The sequence below is a fragment of the Podarcis erhardii genome (genome assembly GCF_964252035.2).
Source record: "Podarcis erhardii genome assembly, chromosome: 12".
Taxonomy (NCBI): domain Eukaryota; kingdom Metazoa; phylum Chordata; class Lepidosauria; order Squamata; family Lacertidae; genus Podarcis; species Podarcis erhardii.
Window position 1 is genome coordinate 9,060,569 of NC_138513.1, and position 20,258 is coordinate 9,080,826.

General features: G+C 43.0%; 2 protein-coding genes across 2 annotated transcripts in view; both read right to left on the bottom strand.

Annotated features, from left to right (window-relative positions):
• Positions 1-952: 952 nt before the first annotated feature.
• CRYGN (crystallin gamma N) lies at positions 953-12,107 on the bottom strand. The gene is made up of 4 exons (XM_081834585.1): positions 9,554-12,107; positions 8,735-8,983; positions 5,226-5,371; positions 953-1,695 (listed from the first exon to the last, which is right to left on the bottom strand). Exons 1-4 carry the CDS (start codon positions 9,572-9,574, stop codon positions 1,560-1,562), a joined length of 552 nt encoding a protein of 183 aa, XP_081690711.1. The 5' UTR covers positions 9,575-12,107; the 3' UTR covers positions 953-1,559.
• Positions 12,108-12,249: 142 nt separating this feature from the next.
• The window catches only part of RHEB (Ras homolog, mTORC1 binding), a 29,027-nt gene continuing 21,018 nt past the window's right edge, over positions 12,250-20,258 (bottom strand). The window contains exons 5-8 of the mRNA XM_081834583.1: positions 16,588-16,644; positions 16,431-16,478; positions 14,774-14,855; positions 12,250-12,745 (exon numbers count right to left, since the gene is read on the bottom strand). Coding sequence (XP_081690709.1) covers positions 12,653-12,745; positions 14,774-14,855; positions 16,431-16,478; positions 16,588-16,644 — 280 coding nt within the window. The 3' untranslated portion in view covers positions 12,250-12,652. The remainder of the gene's footprint in view (positions 12,746-14,773; positions 14,856-16,430; positions 16,479-16,587; positions 16,645-20,258) is intronic.

Genomic DNA, 20,258 nt, shown 5'->3' on the forward strand with positions numbered 1-20,258 from the left:
GCTTTGCTGCAGTTCAAAAGCGGCATTAATGAGCAGCAGCAGCAGCACCACGGTGTTGCAAATAAACCCTGCAAGTTCTGTTGATTTGAGGCTGGACTGTCATGAACAACAGACACCTCCCTCTTCTCTGTGCTCACAGACAGGGTGAAGTCCAGGGCAGTGGTGTGTGTGTGTGTGTAGGAGCAGAACCTCCATTTGCCAAGAGCTAGCTGCCCATCTGCCCTCTAGAACTGGCAAGCCAGATAAGATCCCCGTAAGTGACAGATCAAAGTAGCTAATTCATCAGACTCTCCAGGAGATTAGCAAGAGTGGCTTATAGCAGCGCCGCTGCCCGCCAGCATTTGTGGGCATCCATCATGCAGATGAGTCCAAACCGGCAGTGGGGGAACTTTTCCAGCCCGAGGGCCACATTCCCTTCTGAACGACCTTTCAAGGGCCGCATGCCAGGGGTGAATGGGATCAGAGACAAAAGCAGGCAGAGAAAGTCCTCGGAAGTGGATTTAGGGCAGTGCAAGCGGTACGGCTGCAGGAGTGCACAGCTGAAAAAGGCGCCTTCCCAGCGCCCGGTAGGGGGCACCAAATGGCCTCATAACAGGGTGGCATATTACAAAGCCCACCCCCTGAAGTGCTGCCCATTTCCCCTTCGCACAGGAAAGGGGCCTGGAGGGCCACATTCAATCCCATGCCTGAGGTTCTTCACCCCTGGCCTAAACAGCCAATGGATGATCTTGCAGAGAATATCATGCAATGCCTTTAGGAGCATGGTCACTTAATGTTGACTCCCTCCTGTGCTCCTTTGAGACCTCATACCAGGGTCAGTATCAACAGGTGGCTTCCTCTGGCAGTTGCCCCAGCCCCTTGCAAGTCTCCACACCCCACCCCACCAATACCAGCACCAGGTTTCTATTATTATTATTATTATTATTATTATTATTATTATTATTATTATTATTATTATTATTATTCAGCAAGGCACTCCAAGTAGCAACTAATAGCTGGACTTCCCTGCCATTTTGACTTGTTCCCATTCCCACCAGTGCAGCCGTGCTCTCGATTTCAGAAGCCCACGTCGTGTTGAAGTCCATCATGAATCGATTTCCTTTTTCACCTTGCTCCTTCTTTTCTGAGAGGGTGTGTGCTCACCTCCACATTTAGAAAGAGGATGTCTACATGGTCTTATGTGACAAAAAGCAGCTTTCCATGCCCATTAAGGGTCATCAAACCCCGTAATTATATTTACATCATTAGAGTTCAAGTAACAACCTCCTTACCCATCTCTGTATCCCTTGCAGTTTATTGTGAGCCTTCAGAATGCACCATTCCATGAACAATGGCAACTTCTTCTCCCTAAACAGAATCACCTTCCTACCTCAGTTGGCTGGTCCACGGCGGCTATCCATACAGTGCGCTATCAGGCCCTGGACTGCTTAAGCCAATGACCTGCCTGGGCATGTGGAGGAATGCAAAAGAGGCACATCAGATTTCAAGTCTTTATTATTTCACATTTCTAGAGACCAGGAAGGAAGAGTCCAGACTCTCCGTTTTCACCAGGCAGTTAGCTAAAAATAGTTGACAACCCTTCTGATTGACTGGATGTTTGCACAGGCAGTTTGCCACTCACTGCAGCTGCTGTAGTCACCTCTCTCGACCACATACATCTGGCCACGATAGTTAGGCTCCTCATACAGCACCCATCTGAAACAGAAACAAAATGTTTTCTAGTCAAAACACTCCAAGCCACATTCAGAGATGGTTATGGTGCCATATTGGTTTCCTCCAAACAGTTGGCATTTGATGTTAAAAGTTGATCACGGCTAAAATTCTGGTGGCTCCGAGGTGGAGAGATGGACCTGCTCCTTTTCTGGAGGATTGGTTAACCAAAGGTTTAGAAAGCAGCAGTGATGAAGACATTAAACCCAACATATGTATGTCTGGGAGATGGCAGACAAAAAGCAGAAAGAGTTGTTTAAAACAACTGATCACCTTATACAGTTTAACAAATGCGTTATCTTTTCCTCGATGTGAATTAGTACGCACATCTTCCATTTGCTTAATGTTTATCTTGCACATATGTTTGTATTTAATGTGTTTATTTTAGATCTCTGTTGATTATTTAATTGTGTTTGGGTGTTTGGGAGATACTGAATTTGTAATATGTTTTGTTATAAGTTCATTGACCTAGACATCAATCAAATTTACTCGCTCAGCCAACCTCCAAAGTACTTAATGTTGGGAACGTTAAGATGAAAAGGCTGCAGAAAATATGCTTTAAGATATCCTCTTTTTCATAAATACATCTAATAAGTGACACAGGGCTTAGAGGCCAATCCACATAATTTCTGGCCAGAGGTTCTATATGAGCACTGGGGTACACGCCCCACCACATACGCCCTATTCTAGTTGTGCAGAAGAACCCATTGATCAAGGCAGGTGGTTTTCTCAGCACCAAGGATAGCGCCTAGTGAGCAATTTGCTCTAAGAAAGGCTGGAAGCTAAGCTAAACCTTTTGAGCCTCTGCCTGCTGCCCATCTCTCCTAGGCCAACCCTCTGACCTACAGACGGGCACTCCTGCGCTCCCTGCCCTGCCCACCTGGTGCACCTCCTGTGCCACTGGACTTTCAGAGTACTGTGGGAGGCACTTGGTTCCTCAGGCCCAAAGGAAAGCACCTGTGAGGGTTTGCCTCTGGTTTTATAGACCCTGGGTGCTATGGAATCTGGCAATGTGGACTCCTGTCTGCCAGCCTCAGGTTCAGTGGTTCCTTAACTCCCTGCTGAATTCTGGGGTCAGGACTAGGGTTGCCACCCATCCTGTATAATATGGGACCGTCCTGTATTTCCATGTAATATAAATGTGAATAAATCCTATTTCTTAAAGCTACGGCAGTCTCCACTGTGTTTTGATTCTCCAAGGAACACAGATCCTGGGTGAGCGCCTGGAAACCCCTGGAATCTTGCCACGGCTTGGCAGAGATTGGGGATGGTGCCCAACTTTTGTAACAATAGTCGTACCTTGGTTGTCAAACGCCCTGGAACTCAGATGTTTTGACTCCCGAATGCCGCAAACCCAGAAGCAATTGTTCCGGTTTGCGAACGTTCTTTGCGAACGTTCCAGACTGTGGCCCGTAGCATCTGTCAGAGCACCAGCTTGGGGGAGGCTGCCTTTGAAGTTCTGCTTTTTGCCCTCGTAAGAGATGTTCCCTTGGCACGGAAGCATGAAGCAGCATGAACCAGAACTCCAGCTGTGCCTCACACAAGCCAAGCACTCTCTGGCTCGGACAGAGGGCTCCAGCTCTCTCCCAGGCACGCACATCCAAGTCGTGCCTTCTGATTGTGTTTGTTTGTCCAAAGAAAGCGCATGGTACCATGAGGTCAGAGAGATAGTGGGGGAGGAACGAGAGAGAGAACGAGCCAATGACATCATAACACAACAACTCTATCACTGGTGAAAGGGTGAGACACACACGATGATTTTTGTTTTGTTTTTCCACCCCCTCAAGAGAACATTTGTTCCTGGTCAGAGCGACGATGGAAATACAACCCTGCGTGATTGCCGGTTTTCAGGGGAAATGTTTTTGGGACAGAGGGAGGGACAGCAAGACTGTTGGCCTCTCCTAGTTTGGCACTTCTAGAGCAAAGGATCAGAAAGCAAGAATGCGAGAAGGAACTATAGTGGGGAAGCTATAATTGGTGTTAATCTTTTCCAGAATAAAGAGGCTTGTTAAACTGATCCTCTCGTGCCACATGCAAATGTTGTTGGGTTTTTTTTTGCCTCAGATGAACATTTATGACGGAACTGCTGGATTGGATATTGCTAACCTGCAATTATTTATTATTACTACAGTAAGGACTCCACACATAGACCCAAGCCCAGGGCTGGTGGAACGTCAGGGGAGTAGAGAGCTGGGTTTTGGTTTCTTTTAAAAGGGGTACCCTGTAGATATGCAAAAAAATTTAAAAATCAATAAATCAATAGCCGTACATGGCTTTTTTGAAGAAAGCAAATGGAAGCTGCCTTATAGTGACACAGGCAATTGGTCCATCTGGTTCAGTGTTGTTTATGCTGACTTTGAACTGATCAGCAGTGCTTGCAAACCCCATTTTTTCAACCAGCCACATCTTTTCCTGCCCCACATCTGACATCAGGTGTAGAGGAAGTGGATATTAAGTCCTAGACCCAACCCTGGAACATACAAGAGAGACGAGAAATCCACTTAGGAGTAGGTTTAACCTGTATGGGGGGGATGACTGAATGGGTAGGGAAGTGGTAAAAGCTACAGAAAGCAACAGGGGCCCATGTCTGCCGGTGGCTATTCTGGCATGGAACTGCAGTCAGAGATGTCATCATCTGTATCAGGGTGGTGAGCAGATGTGGATGGACCAGCTCCCATCATTGCTGACCTTTAGCCATGCTGGCTGTCAGGGGCTGATGGGAGATGGAGTCTGGCAGCAGCGGTGGACAATGCATTTCTGTGGATTCTGCCACCTGAGGCAGTTGCCTCATCTTGCCACAAGGGTGGGCCAGCCCTGACCCCAACAGATCTTGCTTGCCCTGTCGGTTTCCAGAGGAGACCCAAAGTCCAGCACAAAGCAAGACATCTCTCTCTCTCTCTCTCTCTCTCTCTCTCTCTCCAGCTTTCAGCTCACATACACAACTCTGGCTTTGTTCTCTCATCTATCAGGCAGGTGAGGTGGGTAGTGAAAGGCCTGCCCATTTGTTTCTATGGCAACAGAGCTCACCCTTTCGAGATGCAGACGATGGGTACTTAACTGGCCAGTCAAAGGAACTGGCATTGACAAACCTTGACAAAGAAACTGGTTTGGCAAGTTTCCTCTTATGTATTCTATCCTCGCAGATGCAGAGTTGCAGGTTCAGAACGGATCCAGTTTCGTCCAGACTGACCAAACTAGCAACTACATCAATAGCAATTTGAATTATCTAAGTGCTAGTGGTTACGTAGTGGAAATGGCACCGTACATGCACACACACAGACAGAGATGAGGTAACAACATGCTCAGGGGAACCCAGAGAGGCAAATGACTCACCCCCAAAAGAAAACAGCAAGATGGGAGCTGAGTATGCTCAGTGTGCAGGGAATAGGAAAATGGTGGCAGCTGGAAGAGAAATGGAATGGAGTACTCGGAAGAGGGCTAAAAAGAGGATTACATGCGGCAACCCTTTATTGCAGGTTACCCTTGTATTATTTTGACATTAGTGAGTTACTTACGCTCCATCCCCATAGACTTTGATGGCGTTGATCCAGTTTTTGGCCCAGCCTTGCCTATGCAGGCAAGAGCAATCTTCGGTGAACTCCTGGCTGCGACCACTAAAGTGCCTGCCCTCAAATACTTCGATCCGGTAATTCTCGCCATGCTGTTGGCAAAGGCAGGTCAAAATTAGCTTCATGAAACAGCAGCGGCAAAACCCAGAGACACCTCACTTTTCCAAATTCACACTAAAGAGCTTGGTATTGCGAAATATGTGTAAAAATGTATATAGAAAAATAACATTTGCACCCTTCTCTTCTTCTAAGGAGCTCCAGGCAACAGAGAGGTGTTTTTTTCCCCTTTTCATTTTGACCCACAGGTGAAAGACAAAAATGTGCCCCAGGCCAGCCAGTGAATTCTGTAGCCAGCAAAAAGCCACAGGTGGAAAATAGGTTCAGCATCAGCCCTCGCCAGCCCGCAACTGTTTCATAACTTTAATATTTATTTTGTCTACTGATTTAAAAATTGGTATTCCACTTTTTGAAATCAAAGCAAGATCTCAAGAAGGTGGTTAGCAGCAAACATATATATATATATCAATAAAAATGTATTAAAACATTTATTTAAGCAAGCAACACGTTGTCCCCCTCTCCCATACTATATACAAAATATGCCAGTGATTTGTGTCCTAAATACAGGAGAAGTAGTGCAGTGTAGTGGTTAGTGTGTCAGGTTGGGATAGGACGATGTTTGCAATTTATTACGCACCCTTACCTCCAGGTCCCGGGGTGGGCTACAACAATTAAAACACAATATTAATATTAAAAAACAGTTTAAAGCAACTCTAAAAATCAGAAATAAGGCAGGTTCTAAAATACGCATCTCCAGTGTCAAAAGCCAAGGTAAAGAAATGTGTCTTCAGCTAGTACTTCAGACTCGGGTTCAAATCGGTTCTGAGCCATGAACCTCACTAGGGAATTCTCTCCCTCAGAGTAGCCTGTTTTGAGGATTGTTGTGAGAATCAAATGGAGGTGGGAGAGAAGGACCCCTCAACTTTACAATATGAGCAACATGCCTGTAAAGATGTGGTCATGCTAAGTTCTCCAAGCAGTTAGTACTTTTCTTATTATTGTTGTTTTCAGTGAGTAATTTAATGCCAGACTATGAAAGTGTTCAAACTTCAGCTGGGATGGGGGAAAGGGGTTGTTCTTGTGACCACCCTATAGATTCATGGCATAAAGAGAGAGAGAGAGAGAGAGAGAGAGAGAGAGAGAGAGAGAGAGAGATTTTCAGACCATCCTCAAGTGCCCTTTAGCTGAAAACTTGCACCGGAAGAAATAGAAACCACAAAACGACCACGCGCAAGGTCAAGAAAACAAGGCCACAAGAATGCCACTTTTGACATTTGCAAGAGAACCAGACATCCATACATGGGAAATGAATTAAGAACCCCACGAGGAACGGAACTATGAGGAGGAAATTCCAAAACACACATCTATTTGAGACTGTTTCCCTTAAAACAAACAAACAAAATAATAATCACATTTTCCTTGTTCCTAGTCAAGTCTGTGGTTATTTATACAGGATAGTTGTGACTTTATTAAGCAAGGAAAAGAAAGAAACACACACACACGCCGCCCGCTTTGGTCTCCAGTATCCTGTCTATGCAATTCTTGGAATATGAATTGAGGTAAATTGCTTTGGGAATTTCCCTCTCCTCCCGCCGGTAGGTTTGGTAGGTTTTTGTGAGGGAGTCTGCAGACAGGTATAAAGTTCTTTTTAGAGAAAAAGAAAAAGAACCAGCAGACGGAGGACATATAATATATTTATAAATGGAATCATGTATGAGAAGCCTTGGCTGAGGAAGGCTTGTGGCATTCTTTTGGTGGTGGAATCTCAGATATGCCTGAAACATCTGATGGCAGTCCAAAAAAACAACAATCAAAGAAGAGGTTCTCCCCTGTTCCCAGTCTTGTATATACAGATCCACAAATACACAAATACACACACCTTCCACTGCAATACAAATTTAAGCTGAAGACAGGAAATAGTAGTTAAAAATTGTTGAGGGTACTTTAAGGGAGGGCTCCATTCCTGTGGTGTGTATGTGTCTTATTGTATTAAAAATAAGCTAGTAAGTTTGCAGAATGCCTTACAAAATAAGCTAGTAAGTTTGCAGAATACCTTACAAAAAAGGGCAGCAGGAGAGCTAACTCATTAGCAGCACAATCCAGTACATGTCTAAAAGAAGTTCCATTGAGTTCTATGGGTTGTTTCCAACTTAATTAGATTAGAGCCACTTAATTTAATAGGCATAAGATAGTCCTGCCCATTAAGTACAATGGGTCTACTCTTGAGTATGCATCACCACCCACAGCTATTGCCAGGAGATTGAAGTAGGACATATCTAGTGGATCTTAATGATTGGGTCGGGTATTCCTTCAGATACTTGGGTTCCAGGTCATTCCAGGTTTTATGCACCAATATTAATAAGTTTATTTGAGCCTGGTAATGCACAGGCAGCTGCTGTGGGGACTAGCGAACCAACTGGAGTTTGAAGAAGACAACAGAGGCTTAGACAATAGAAAATAGTTGCCTTGCCATGCCTCCTCAGGTGACAGCTTAGAACTGATGAGCAGCCCCAATAAATGAACTTGGTCCTTCAACCACCAACCCACAGAACCACCATCTTGTTGGGCTTCAGTTTCAATTTATTGGACCTCAACCATCCCAATACTCATTCCAAACACTGGTCAAGTACTTAAACAGCCTTTCCTGATTCAGGTGAGATAGACCACTCTGTGATCTTCAGATGTCGGACATCATCATCATCATCATCATCATCATCATCACTGAAGAGTGGGTTATCACCAACATATTGATTGTGCCTTGCTCCAAATCCCTGGATGACTTCCCCCAATGACTTCATAAAGATGTTAAAAAAGCAACTGGGAACACAATGGAACCCCGGAGGACCTCACAGTCCAAAAGCCATGGGGCTGAGCAAGGGACTCAGGTTCCTACAGGTAGGAACAGAACCACTGGGAGACAGAGGTACCAATGCCTAACCCAGAAGGATGCCATGGTCCAGGAGATACAACGTTCTTGTTCTTTGTCTTGCTTGATCACATGATGATGGCACAAAGACCTGGGCTATGAAGGCAGTGTTTAATCCCCTGGAACAGACAAGCCTGCCCAGGCATGTAGAATCCATGTTTTAAACTGTTTTTAGTTTATTGCAATTAAAAAAAATGTTTTAAATAGTAGTTTACTATTTTTACTGATAATTTTATTGTTTTATACTTTGTAAACTGCTTTGAGGTTTTTCTTCTATCAAGTGGTGCATACTTTTTTATGAAAAATAATAAATTATGACCATTCTGGCAAGTTGTTAAAACATACAATGATGCTGAAGACATTCCAGACATCCCCCCAAAGGGCAAGAGTGACAGACACCTGGAAACAGAGACTCCATGTGATAAACAGGACCTGTCCTGTCACTCATCAACAACAAAAAAGGAGCACTAACCATCCCAACTGGCTTGCAGGATCCCATTCGGTCATTGTGCCCGTTCCAGCGGTGGAAGCCAGGGTATTCGCCATGCTCCAGGATGTACTGCTGGCCTCGGAAGTCTGCGAGGCTGAAACAGATCCAGGCTCCACTCTGCACACAGATGGAATTGACTCTGTTCATGAAGCCCCGTTCTTGGAAGTTGTCGCAGGGCCCACTAACCTCCAGCTTCCGGCCTGTGAAGCATTTGCCTTCATAGAAAGTGATCTAGAGGAAAGAGGACGTTCCAAGGATTGAGCTACGGCCATTGCGTGGCCCCACGACCCACCGGTATTCCAAGCAGATGGAATCCGCTGCCAGACGGATTTAATTTTGCATTCAACGAGAGAGTTCATTGAAAGCTGGAAGTATTCTTTTAATGAGACATTACAACTTACAACACTGTGTGTGGCTAACAATGCAACCTCTCGGGGTTTTCTTTTCTTTTATAAACATCATTTTTTAAAATTGTGTATTTAGACTAATTAAGACACACTCCATTGTATTTCCCAATCCTCTTTATCCTCTCGCTTTCATATGCTTTTCCTTCTCTGGAGTTGCCAGATTCCTTGCGTTTTAAGGAACGCCCCTTAATCTCAGACCACCCCAGCTTGTGTGGCCCCATGCTGCAAGGCAACACAGCCCCACAATGTTTTGGAAAGCGTAGCTCCATTAAGCCATCCTGTCTCCTGTTGGCATCCAAAGCTTTTCTTTTTCCAGATCATCTCCTCCCCCTTTTTTAAAAAAGCCTCTGATCTCATACATAAGCAAAGTTACAAAAAGGAACACGTTACTTACTTTTCCTGAATACTGAGACATGTTTCACTGGCAACTGCTAATGCAGAGGCTGACTCCCAAATGGGATTTTCAGAGCCACGGGAAACTCTACTATATATCAGCAGCAGGGAGACCAGGTTGGGTTTGTAAGGCCTGCCAAACAATGCACACTGGGGATAGTTCGTGCTTAGCTGGCAAGAACGGCATACCTCTCTCTCTGCTGATACGGGAGTTTTAATTTAATCCAGACAATTTAACAAAAGAATCACTCGTTGGGGGATTTGAGCAATGAGCATCGAACATTTACAGTTCCCTTTAGAGAGCTTTATTTATTAGACTAGGTAACAAGCCCATTTTCACCTGCTTTTCCTTTTAACACAGCACACGTAAGCCTTTCCTCCTGGAGCCCATAGAGTGAGTCTTCAGAAGATGCCTTAGAAATTAGGAATGTGCCCTATACTCTATTGGTCTGTCTAGCCCAGCATTATCTGTTTTAACTGGAAGTTATCTAAAGCTTCAAGTCTCTTTTTCCTCTTCCTTCCTTGCCCCCTTTTCTTTGTGTCTCTTTTTTTAAAGATTGCAAACAGGGACTGCCTTGTTTTAATTGTATATATAAACCACTCTGGGAGCCTTTTTAGCTGGATTCTCAGATACAAATGTACGAAATACAAGTAAAGGAACCGAAGATCCTGGATATGAAATACACTGTATGTAAAGTGTAGGAACATAGGAAGCTGCCTTATTATTATGAGAATTTGCATACTGCCCTTCATCCAAATATCACAGGGCAATTCACAACATAAAAATGCAAGATAAAAACACTAAATACATAAATACACAAAACACAGGCCTGAAGGATGTTTAGAATTACATCTGAACCAGACTGCAGCAACAGCCAACATACAAACGCGGACTTGCCCTTCTTTAGGGGAAATGGGATCTTCTGCTCTCAACTAGAGGCTTCCAACAAGTGTTTCCAAGAAGCAAATTCCTCTGTGGCTCTGCAGAGGCTAGCTGTGTTGTACTCACATTTTCCTCGCAGAAAACAAGCCCCTATGGTGTATTAAAGTACAGAATGGATATGTTCAGAGCAGAACCTTCTTGCTACCATATCATGCTGTCCTGCTTCATCAGAAGACCTCATTAAACAATACTGGAACCAATTGTTAAGCCAAGCCCTGAAAATACATTTCTATTGCCAAGCTTCAAAATAATTTCCACATTGCATATGTACACCCACCCCCAATTCTATATGGCTTATAAACGCCCTGCAGTACTATAGTTAATTCCTATATAAACCAGCAGATATGGAATGAGATCAAACTGGCTCAGCAAGTGCTATTTTTGTATCAGCACGCAATTTATTAGCAGGAACATTTTATACATTCAAAGCGCTCTAGAGACAAAACTAATTAAATCATATTACCCCTGGGGAAGGAGCTAATGATAATCATTCCTTTTTCACAGTTGGGGAAATTGGGCCAATGGGAGGTCCCAAGCCTCAAGAGGGAATTAATGGCAACGGCAGACTTGAAATCTAGCCCTCCAATGCTTGTACTAGGCCCCCAGGTGCCAGACTGCTTTCATTGCTTGGATCTTGGCAAAGCTTGCTGGATGGAGAAATACAATGCACCATGCAGCGTGCTTCCATTGTGAGCTCGTTATTTTACCGGTATTACCATTTTGTCTTCACAATCAACCCTTCAGGTACAAGAAGGCTGAAGCTGTGATTGGCCCAAGGTCACCAACAGGATGCATGACGAAGCAAGGATTTGTGCTCATTCATCCAATCCAATTCTACCTACTGTGGAACCCTTGTTCTCAGATCAGAACTGAACTATGCCATTTGAAAAGGGGAACCCTTAGCATGTTTCAATGTACGCCCAATATGAAATGTGGGCAGCTGACGGAAAGGTTTATGATTGGCTGCTGTGGAGTACCACTCACTGAAGTTCCTCAACTGTGGGAGAGGGCTACTGACCTCGCGTCCTACTTGTGACCTTCCCAAATGCATTTGGAAACAGAATGCTGGATAAGACATCTCTCTCCTCTGAGCAGCAGGGTCCTCAAGTTATTATGGCCTTTGCTTTCATTATTAAATTAGTACACCCTAAAATTCATGCAATGGTCAAGACACTTTTCAGAATAGCATACAGAGCAGCAACCCAATTGAAGTATCCCAGCCTGCTGAGATGTTGAACATTTTACTACACATCAGCTTGACCACCTAGTATATTCACAGCTTTCCATTTTTTGTGTACCATTTTTGGATGACGAGTAGTGCTGTGACATCTTATTGTGGAATGAAAGCTTTAGGCCCACATCAAATGAGTGAAGAGGATCAAACTGGATCGTACTGGCAGGAAAGTGAGGAAATATACTGGCAAGGGGGGAAAAACCCAGTTCACAAGATTGCGTTCAAAAAGATAATATGCATTCAGTTCACCCGTTACTGGAGCAGTAAATATACCATAATTATGGCCTGGGGGAGGTAATATACTGCTCAAAGCGCAAGAACAAGCCATAATTCTTCTTCAAAACCTGGAAAGTACAACCAAATATGTTAAATTCAAAAACTGCAGTCTTTTCCTGTAACTGACCTTTGAAAATGTTCTGTTTAAGCATTCCATCAAACATTTGGCAGCATACTGAACTAGGTATTTTTCAGAAACGGCATGAAAAAAAATGTAAAGAACGTGTTAAGCAGTGGGCACACAAAGGTTTGCAGCTATTTTATTTACAAGTATACATTTAACACAAAGAAACACCGATATTCAAGCCTAGTTAATAGTAGTGTAACAATATGCATCATCTGGATGATTATTCTAACCCAACTACATTGAAAAATTAATGCCAGTAAAATTCTTGGTCATAATATTAAGAAATACAATATATAAATTGAAAATATGATTGCTTAAAATTTGAAAATGGAAGTGAAGCCTTTTTTTTTTTTTTGCACAGGAGTCAGAGTTTAACATAATCTGAAGGAAAAGTCTCCAACTGACTTTATATTGTTCAGGTTAACAGAAGAAGAAAAAGCGTAGTTTCGCTGTGAGGGGGAACAGGCAGTTTGCTTCTTAAGGTAGAACATATTCCCAGTGTTCAGCCTTCGGTGGGCAATCACATCACCGAGCATGAAGACTTCCCTTGTGAAGATGCCCCGTCAATTTTCTCTGCCTCCAAAATTATCCTTCTGAAGACGTCCACAGCAGTCTGGAAAGAAGGCAGAGGGGCTATTAAGAATCTGAAGCACTAGAAAACACAGCAGCCGCTGTGACTGTTTTAGAATAGCGAACGAGGATGAGAAGAGGAAAGGTGACGACATGCTGTAGCTCAGCACTGCTAGCATGCCTGAGATGAATATGCATGTGACACGATGCAATAAAAGCAACGCAAAAAATCAGGACCGCCTAATTTCCCCTCCCAACTCTCATTGCTGAACTCTGACCTGCAAGCCTTCCGTATTCTTGTAATATGCAAGTGATGCTCAACATGTGAACTGCCTCTTGAGCCAAAATCGCTCAGAATGGGCCTTGTGTACCTTGCACAATGCGTGCAAAGATCACCGCAGACCACCATGCTGATGAAGTTTCAAGCCAAAGTGTGAATCGGGTGGCTTTCCAAGGTAACGAAGACCTCTTTGTTAGGCCTGGCATGAGACCAGTGAAATATAATAGTAATTTGGTTTCATACCTACTTGTTTTGCACTGTAAGTATTGTTACCTGCCCTGAGCATTGGGAGTGGAAAGATTAGCAGTCTCATCTCAGAAGGCTATGAGGCTATTTCAGGGACCTGAGCCTGAATTCATAACCCAATAGTTATGCAAAGTGAGTTACAGAGCTGGAAGCTATGAAGGCCGGGGACTCAAATAAGCTCCAGGAACCGCATTTTGGTTTGGAGGAAAATATGCTTTTCAGAAGGTACTTCCATTATTTTGAGCTAGAAGGTAGCACAGAAAGGCACCCCAATATATAAGGACTGAATAGGAAGAACTGTCCCCTGAACCAAAATGTTGCCCTTCAGTATCTTTATTAAAAAAAATTATAATCTCTTATCACCTAGTTGCTATTGATGTTTCATCTTTTCATGTTAAAAACTCTTTTCTTCTTGTACTGAAACTTGTTAAGAATTTTTGCCTGCAGAAGTAATAGTTGCAGGGAAAATAAAGAAAAGAATGAAGAAGCGGAGGTTTTGTGTGAAACTATCTCGGCATTTTTGAGTTGGCACACTTGGAGAATCCAATGTTCGTCTTTCTGTTTTTTTCTGTTCATCAAGAATCATTTGCCAACAAGGTACAATTCTGAAATGGGCTTGCTTCCAAATTTGCTCCAGTGGATTCAAGCAGTCCCTTAAGCATCTTAAAAGTGCAATATGACAGTTAATTGAGCATTGCCTCATATAATGTCAGATATGTACTGCATCTCATGTGACATTTAAAATCTAAAATCAAATGAAAAGGGTATTTGTCAGTACAATGTTTCCCAGGCACAAATTGTCCACAATTGGTCAATTAACCTAATATATTTCCTCTGCAATTAGATTTTTTGCAGAATCCCAAATAGCTTGCTCTACAGAAGTTTCACCTCTACATGCTGTTTCTTTACTCCTGAAGGTAGACAGGAATGCAATTTTACTGAAACATTCAGATACCCTCCCTGATATTCTGAAACAGTAATTCAGCTCCCATTTTAACAAGGAATATATGGTGTGCTGCTTCAACTCAAGCTCAAGTCTAAAACTGCCAGTGCTCTTTTTAGCGGATCCTTTCATCTTACAAAATTAGGGAGCTCTTAATCTGTGGTGGCAAAGCAAGAGTTCACCCTACCTCTGCAGCTTAAGGATAAATTGATGCAGTCATGCAATGATGTCTATGGAAAATACATGTTTTAACAAGGTTCCCAGTTTGCATCGCCAATAACCAATCTTGTTTGTTTGTAGTTTTAAGTGGCTGCACTGATGTGACCGCATTAATCTTCTGATGACTGTAATATTTACATGACAGTCTTGTTGCCTGAAGATTTCATCATATGGTGACATATCACAGTACCTGTAATCTCCAGATCAGGAACAGTCAATGAGATGCAAACGCCCAAGTGATGACTTTGCCACTATGCAAATGGTCATCAGCAAGCTGTAAAAGGCTGACTTGGGCAGCTCTTCTCCCATTTCCCTGGAAACACATTCATAATTAAGCAGCAATTCCCATTTCAACTTCAGCCCTTTAGAAGCAAATTGGCTACCTGGTTTTCTTTAGCAGAAGATTCCAAGAAAGCTGCATTCCAGGATTCTGCTAAAGCTTTCCCTTCTTCATAGCTGATCACCCTGAAAAAAGGAAAGTAGAGTTATTTAGAATAAGTGCCCTCTAAATGAAAATTCCAACCATTTGACTGCTTGTCGTACTGTATTATATGTAAGATTTAGGAGAACTCGTCTAACAGATCCAGATATGATATATTTACAGTTCGAATTATCAGTGTTTCATGGAGAAGGTTTCACATCAATTTTCACCTAGTTTTGAAGGAAGGGGAGCTGAGTGTATCTTCTGATACATAGTGAAAGCCAAAGCTTAGTCAGATCACACAATAACATTAAAGCCCTGCTGATCACACAGGTTTGGAATCAACAACACAAACACTACCGTATGTATTATTTTCGGTACAGCCACTTTGAAAAATAACTAAGTTAAGGCTGTGCCCATTTACAGGCTAAGCAACGTCCCATGGGTGATCATCTAGGAAAGAGGATATTATTTGGACCATCTCTCTTCTAAGAGTAAAATTTTAGTAGTGGCAACAATATAATTATTCTGTCTATTAAGAATGTAGGAGAGCCTGCTGGAACAGGTCTAGGGCATATGTAGCCCAACATCCTGTTCCCACAGTGGCCAACCAGGAACCCATGGGAAGCCAGCAAGCAGGATTTGAGCGCAAGTACACTCTTCTCCTCTGCTGGTTCCAGCAAGTGGTATTCAGAAGCATAGGGCCTCCAACTGTGATTGGTGGAACATAGCCATTGTGACCACCATATCCTTCACTAGTTTGTCCAGTTCTCTTTTAAAGCCATCCAGCCTGGTGGTCATCACTGCCTCCTCAGGCAGCGAGTTCCACAGATCAGCCATGAGCTGCTTGAAGGAGTATAACCATATTACCATAATTCTGAGTTTCTGTGTCACCATAAATGTGTAAGTGATTATGATGGCAAGTGACTTTTTACCAATCAGCAAAGGGGACTGGTAAAGATTACGGGAATTCTATTGTTGTAGTGCACACAGTAGTCAAATTAAAAATCAACTTTGCCCCGACAGTAGTAAGATCCACCAAAGGATCGGCGGACAAATATCTGGGCAACAGGTTAACCTCAGGCAACTTTACCTGAACCTGACCTGGCCAAAATGCTACGTTTTAAAAACCTGAAAGCAATACTCAAGTACCAACCCAAGTAGGATGACCTGAGCTCTTTGGAGAACAGCAGGGCACAACTGTGACAAATATAGTTCATTCTTGGCCTCCTACATAACTCCTCTGCAGATAAGTAGGTCATCAACTGACCAACATTCCAACCTTAGTTGAATTTATCAAATAAAAGCCAGGAATAGGAATTGGAATGAGGCAAGCTGTGGTATCTGAGGTGATGTATCAGAAGGAAAGGTAGTAAATTACAAGAACATTTCAAGGCATAGGACTGCTACAGCTATCTGCAGACCGTTATGCTCAGAGAAGCATATTCTTCTAGGTTCTACAGAGGTTAGACCCACTGAAATGAATAAGTAATGAATCAAGGCCAGTAACGTCTATTAATTTCAACGGGCCTACTCAGAATATGACTGGATACAATGCACCACAACATTTTAATCTTAACAGGGTTGCCTTAACTCATCTCAAGAGAAATATTCCATACCGTTCCATGTGCAGGTCCTTTTTATTTCCAACCAACATAATGGGGATCCTACGGGATTAAAAACAACACAAATCACTTTCAGAGCAGAAGCTGATGTCTGCAGAGTAATACGACAGCAAAATGAAACATGGAATGAAATGAGAGTGTTACTACTTACTGGACTTTTCCCACCATATCCAATAACTTGCCATGGATAACTTTAATCACTTCAAAACTGAAAAATAAAAGGATGACATCATACACGCCCTCCAACGTTGCACCCTCTGGCATTTCTATCCCGCCCACAAATAATTCTACAAAGATCAAAGCCACAAGCAAACACTACTTCATTTAACTACTGGGAATTCTATTTGTCTGGAAAACCTAAGTGAAGCCCCGATGCCAATGGTATCTCATCATGTTTACACAATTAAAAAATGAGAAATTAAAACCTGTACCCTGGCTTATACATGGCAAGCGAGACATTACTTGAGCTGTGTATGAATTTGATTTCTTTTAAACAGTAAAAGGTGATAAAGTTGAGCATCAAACACCATAATTATTTTAAGTTACAAACTCAGGGTTAAAGAGGCTGTTTCCAAAACATAACACGAACCTGATACTGTTATATACCAGGTCACTTCCAAAGCAGTTTATGTTCTGTGTAGGCTGGTTGCACAAGCCTCACTGAAAGGAAGGGAGAATTGCACAACTGCAGTGGGAGTGCATGCACAAGTTTCCACCACAGTGTGACCTTGACCATGAAGGAGAACTGGGTCAATGAGGTCAGGACTTCATTTTGGCACAGAAAAGTAAACAGAATTGGAGAAAGCCAGAACTGTCATTGTGACAGTTTGACTGCTCATGTAAATGGAAGACAATCCATAAAACACCAATGGCAGAACTCCAACACAGCACAGTACAATCTAAAAACAATTTGCTGACTGAAAAGGGAGATGCACAAGGTTCTGCATTCACCCTGCTCCTTTCACCTCCCACCAGCAGGCCAAGCTCATATCACCCTATGTTTTATGTACAGACTGCAATATTTACATCACTAATTCCTCAGGCCCTTGCCCACTATCTGTATCTAACACTGGGGGGAGGAAACTCCAGCAACTTCAACCAACTACCCCACGTCTTTCACCTTCTCTACCCAGCTGGTCTGTGTTGTGCTTCAGGCACGGCCTGAACTTGCTGGTGTTTGCTTCACATTTCAGTGTAGACTGAGACATACAACTGCTCACGTTCCCTTCCTACGGCTTGCACTGCAAGGTGTTTAGGATTTGCAGAGCTCACCAGTACCAACACCTGCCAAGGCCTGGCCTCGTTCACCCCCATGAAACAAGTTTACACATAAGACAGAAATAAGAGATCACGTCGGAGACATGTGAGACATTAGAGTGGAAATATATTTGCAAGTCTCATGTTCCTCAAAAACAGAAGCAAAATTACTGCAGAGGTACAGCTTAAGCATACTCTCCAGTATTGACAGTTATGAGGACTTTACAAGAGAAGTAAATGCAGAAGTTGTCCCAGTGTTTATTCTTTGTGTGTGATAATACAGTTAACTCCAGGAAAACAAGGTAGGATCCAGAGGGCTGTAAGTGGGCTCACATGAGCACACCAGGTGTTGTTTTTTTAGGCCTCTCTACTGACTACAGCCCTCATGCCCCATTCCAGCCACTCCTGAAGTTTTTTTTTTGGGGGGGGGTGTTCTCTGGAACAACTTTCAATATAGCACAGTGGGGCCACAGCTGGAAGTGAAGGTTAGCAAATATCATGTACAGAATACGGATGCAACACAGTGCCTTCCCAATCTACTCGAGGCTCCTGTAATGCAGTGCATAGTAATGCGCTGGCAACTGGGTAATGGGCAAGTTAGAGAGCAGCTCAAGACCCAAGTGCTCTTCTCTCGTGTGTGGCTTATGGCCCTATCATGTGGGAGCAGAACACAAGTCCAATTTATGTCTGATAGCTTAAGGTGTAGAACAGCAGATCGGTGAATAAAATATTCTTAAAGGGCAAGAGATCACAACAATGCTGAGACATATGACCATGCCCTTGGAGGCTCGCCATAATGGGTATGAAGTTCACAGAGGCCACAGGCACAAGTGACACTAAAGCAAGCTGTGGGGCTCATTTTAAGTAAAACATGTGTGTGCTTGTGCACACAGATCTCACTTTGCTTCTCCCTTAATTGAGCAGGGAAACAAACCACAGAGTGGCTGGCTTTGCATTGTGTCTGTATCAGCACTTGTGGTTTGCTTTCCTCTAGACAAACCATGACTGGGAAGTCAGGCTTCGCGTTGCGGTTTGTTTGGAGAGAAGTACACCACAAGGACTTTGTTCAGAGGTAACTCCAAGCCAGCTGACCTGGGTCTTCTTTAGCAGCTGAACTAAGGGAGGAGGTGAAGTGTTACGGTTAAAACTAACCACATGGCTTGGCATAGCATGTGGTCACCATGACCCTCCTCCTATTCATTATGGCGAGTCCCCAACAGCTGTTGTCTCCTAACAATATTTTCTTCAGTCTGCTGCTCTCAAAATGAAGTTAGACATCACCTACACTTATGTCTGTGTGAGAGGACAGTACCACAAGGTTTGCAGAATTATTAATTTGGAAACTTAAATTAAAACATCAACATTTTTATTAAGACTGCAAACAGGCTTAACAAGAAGCCTATTTTAAAATTCTCTATTAAAAGAAAGAAAAGCAAACGAATTGCTATCCACCCTGCGGCCAAGAACACACACATATGAGAAAGTGATAATTGAGCCCATCACAGAAAGCGGAGCTCAAAGAATGGAAATTTCCAAAGCAAAAGAATGCCTCAATACTGACTTCAAGAGCCAAGGTTACACAGTCCAATAAACTCTTGCCTTCTGCTATCCTGTACAGTGTCCACATACACTGCCCCAATAAGGAGATCTGTCTGAGTCCTCAGAGCATACTGCAAATGGATCAAGGTTGCACTCTCATTTTTCATAGGCCACCAGGCAGCTGAAGGTTGGTAATGCCACAAAGCAACATCATAAGTGAGCAAACTCAACGTGAAAGGCTCTATATCCCATTAGCAATCCTTTACCCACAGTAATAGGCTTTAGGTTATCAAGCACTAATGGCCTTGAAATGGTGCCAAGGTTTCTCTTTCAAGAAGGCAGAAGGGCTAATATCAAATGAGTGGAAGATTCAGCCTAGGGACAAATTCACAGACCTCCCTTTTGATACCCACTGAGTTGTGTGCAAGTTCAGTTCTAAGGCTTTGCAATATTCATTTCAACAGATGAACACAAAGTTCTACTTAGGGTTCGCCCATTGAAATCTATCAACCCAAGTTAGTTTTGCCCATCAATTTCAATGGATCTGTTCCTACGATGCCAGAATGCTTGACACATGCACATTAATAGGTCAGAGTAGGTTGCAGTTTGGTTACCACAACTTTGGGTACCTATACACCGAGCATACTGGTGTGCATTTGCAGAGAAGGCAGCAAAACAATACTGGCAGGTACCACTGTTGCACACTTGAGAACAAAATTAATTGTCTAAGAAAGTAAGTAAAATAAAACTGTGTTATATGGCAATATAGATTTTTGAGTAATTTTTATACATATTCAATGTATATTTCTGAGCACAAAACCTACTGTTTATGAAAGAGCATCAGGGGAATATGTCACTTGTTAGCTGGCTTGATGACAAAGGCAGAGGAAAGGACCACAACTGCCTGAAATACTATTCTGGTTTTTCTTCTAGGTCTTACAATTTTGCTTCATGAAGAGCAAATGGATGCTGCCCTTTTATAGTACTTCTCAATTTAGCTTGCACTTTATGGCTCCCAGAATGTCA